Below are 2263 nucleotides of genomic sequence, written 5' to 3'. Positions count from 1 at the left end.
AGCTGCAGTTGACGTCATTGAGAGCTGCACTTTGTACATGTGAAGTGCTGCTTAATGCCAAGTTCCCTGAAAAATCAGTCCGTTCACATCTCGTATTGGTCACTGCAATTAACAGATGCTTTTGACCTGAATTTCTTTGTGTTCTGTTTGTAATGGAGGACTGATACCACCCTGCCTCATCGGGGTGTTAGATTTCTAAATTCCCAGGCACTACAACAAAAAGCATCACAGTGCAGCTCTCTCAGATAGTAACTATGTAATTCAGAGGGGTTTTGCATCCTGCATGGGGTATGAAGTCAAAATCTCAACAATGACAAAACAGGGTATGGCACAAGTATCTACCCATTCCACTGCCATTAGCCGTTCTGGGCACTGATCTCACAAAAAAAAAAAATGTATATATATACTGATCATGTAACAGGCAGCTTTTGTTATTTACTGGAGGCCAAATTTATATTGCCCAAGTAGCTTTAGTTCTGGCATCTCCTATTTTTCCTGTATTTTCCCAGCACTTGTCAGGGTGTTTGTTTAGACAGCATGTTTGAGACGTTAGGTCAACCTGAACCAATTTGCATTTTGAAATTCTTGTAAAGTATTTTTGTTTGCATTTTACCTTCCAGAAAATACTTGCAACAACAAACGTCTGGACCTTGTCTTCATCATTGACAGCTCTCGCAGCGTACGTCCTTACGACTTTGAAAAAGTGAAGGAGTTCATTTTAACCATCTTGCAGTTTCTGGACATCAGTCCTGATGCCACCCGCGTAGGTCTGATTCAGTACGGCAGCACAGTCAAACATGAGTTTTCACTGAAGACATTCAGGAGGAAGCAGGATATCGAAAGGGCAGTGAAGAGGATGATGCACTTGGCAACTGGCACCATGACTGGACTGGCTATTCAGTATGCAGTGAACATAGCATTTTCGGAGTCAGAAGGAGCTCGGCCTCTGAAGCAGAATGTGCCCCGAATTATCATGATAGTGACGGATGGGAGACCTCAGGATCCAGTGGCAGAGATTGCCACTAAAGCACGTAACTCAGGAATCCTGATTTTTGCCATTGGAGTGGGAAGAGTAGATATGAACACACTGAAGTCCATTGGGAGTGAACCGCATGAAGAGCATGTGTTTCTGGTTGCTAATTTCAGTCAGATTGAAACACTGACCTCTGCCTTTCAGACTAAACTTTGTGGTAAGGAAATCTATAGATTCGAATGCATAGATGAAAGTAAAACACAGAAAAAAATTATGTATTATAATTAAACTTTTTTTTTTACATGAGACCTTATGTGTTAGAATATATATATTGAAAAAAAGGGAGAGTAGCCAGACAACATTCAGAACAGCAGTCATACATATGGGGAAAAACTAATTCTGCTGCTAAGTGCCATAAAATGTGATCTAATTCCTAGTGGTCTTAAGCAGTGAGACAAACACACATATCATGATTTTCCTATTCATTGCATAATAGCAATAAATTTACAACCCTTTGCTATTTAAATATTATTCATCTATTGATTTTAAATCTGATCTCCCTTAGTACTGAAACTTCAAATTGATAAACAGTCTTTTGGTTATTTAAAAAATTCTATGGAGTTTATGGATTCCTCTTCCAAAGCTTACATATTAATTCTGTGCAAACAATTATCTCTGCGCATGCCTTGTGACTGGAAATGAGACACAGAGACATAGTGGTGTTTTTATTCCATCCATTTTAAATACAGGAAGTTAGGAAAAGTCATTACAGTGATATTATTCATTCATACAATAAAGTAAATAATATTTTAATAGGTATTAATTTACAACAGAGAAATCGCTTCCACCTGTAATTCCCTGATAAGAAATTACCTTTTACAAATATCTTGGCATACATAATTCATTTTATTCCAATCTGTATACATAATATAATTTTCTTTTTTAGTTTTTCCTGAGGAAAATATGGAAGATCTTCATACAGATTTGTCATTAAGCTGAGACATTTTCAGCAGAGTCCAGAAAAAGAATGTATGGTGAGATTGAATGCTCACTCATCTCTAGGGATGCTTTTGCCAGAAAAGAACTGAGGCTTATTATCAGGATAGTCTGGAGAATTTTCCTTACTTGGTCGTTTCCAAAATTGTTTCAAAGAGCAACAGGGCTCCAGCTGAAATGCATCAGCACAAAACACCATCACAGACATTCATCAGATAATAGATTTTTTCCCTTCTTCCTTGCTGTATTACTAGCTGGCATAGTAAGACACATTTAAAAACTGAGAAAGAGTAA

At 37.6% G+C, this 2263-nt stretch overlaps 1 protein-coding gene across 1 annotated transcript; it reads left to right on the top strand.

Annotated features, from left to right (window-relative positions):
- Nucleotides 1-620: 620 nt before the first annotated feature.
- On the top strand, nt 621-1190 carry LOC104081802 (matrilin-2-like; the record flags this gene model as incomplete). The annotated part of the gene is made up of 1 exon (XM_009584677.1): nt 621-1190. A coding segment is annotated over one exon (570 nt), but the record flags the coding sequence as incomplete, so codon positions are not given.
- Between the last annotated feature and the right edge of the window lie 1073 nt (nt 1191-2263).

This window comes from Fulmarus glacialis, unplaced genomic scaffold (assembly GCF_000690835.1).
Source record: "Fulmarus glacialis isolate BGI_N327 unplaced genomic scaffold, ASM69083v1 scaffold33600, whole genome shotgun sequence".
NCBI lineage: Eukaryota > Metazoa > Chordata > Aves > Procellariiformes > Procellariidae > Fulmarus > Fulmarus glacialis.
The sequence above is the reverse complement of the archived record's forward strand: the minus strand, read 5'-3'. Positions and strand labels throughout refer to the sequence as shown.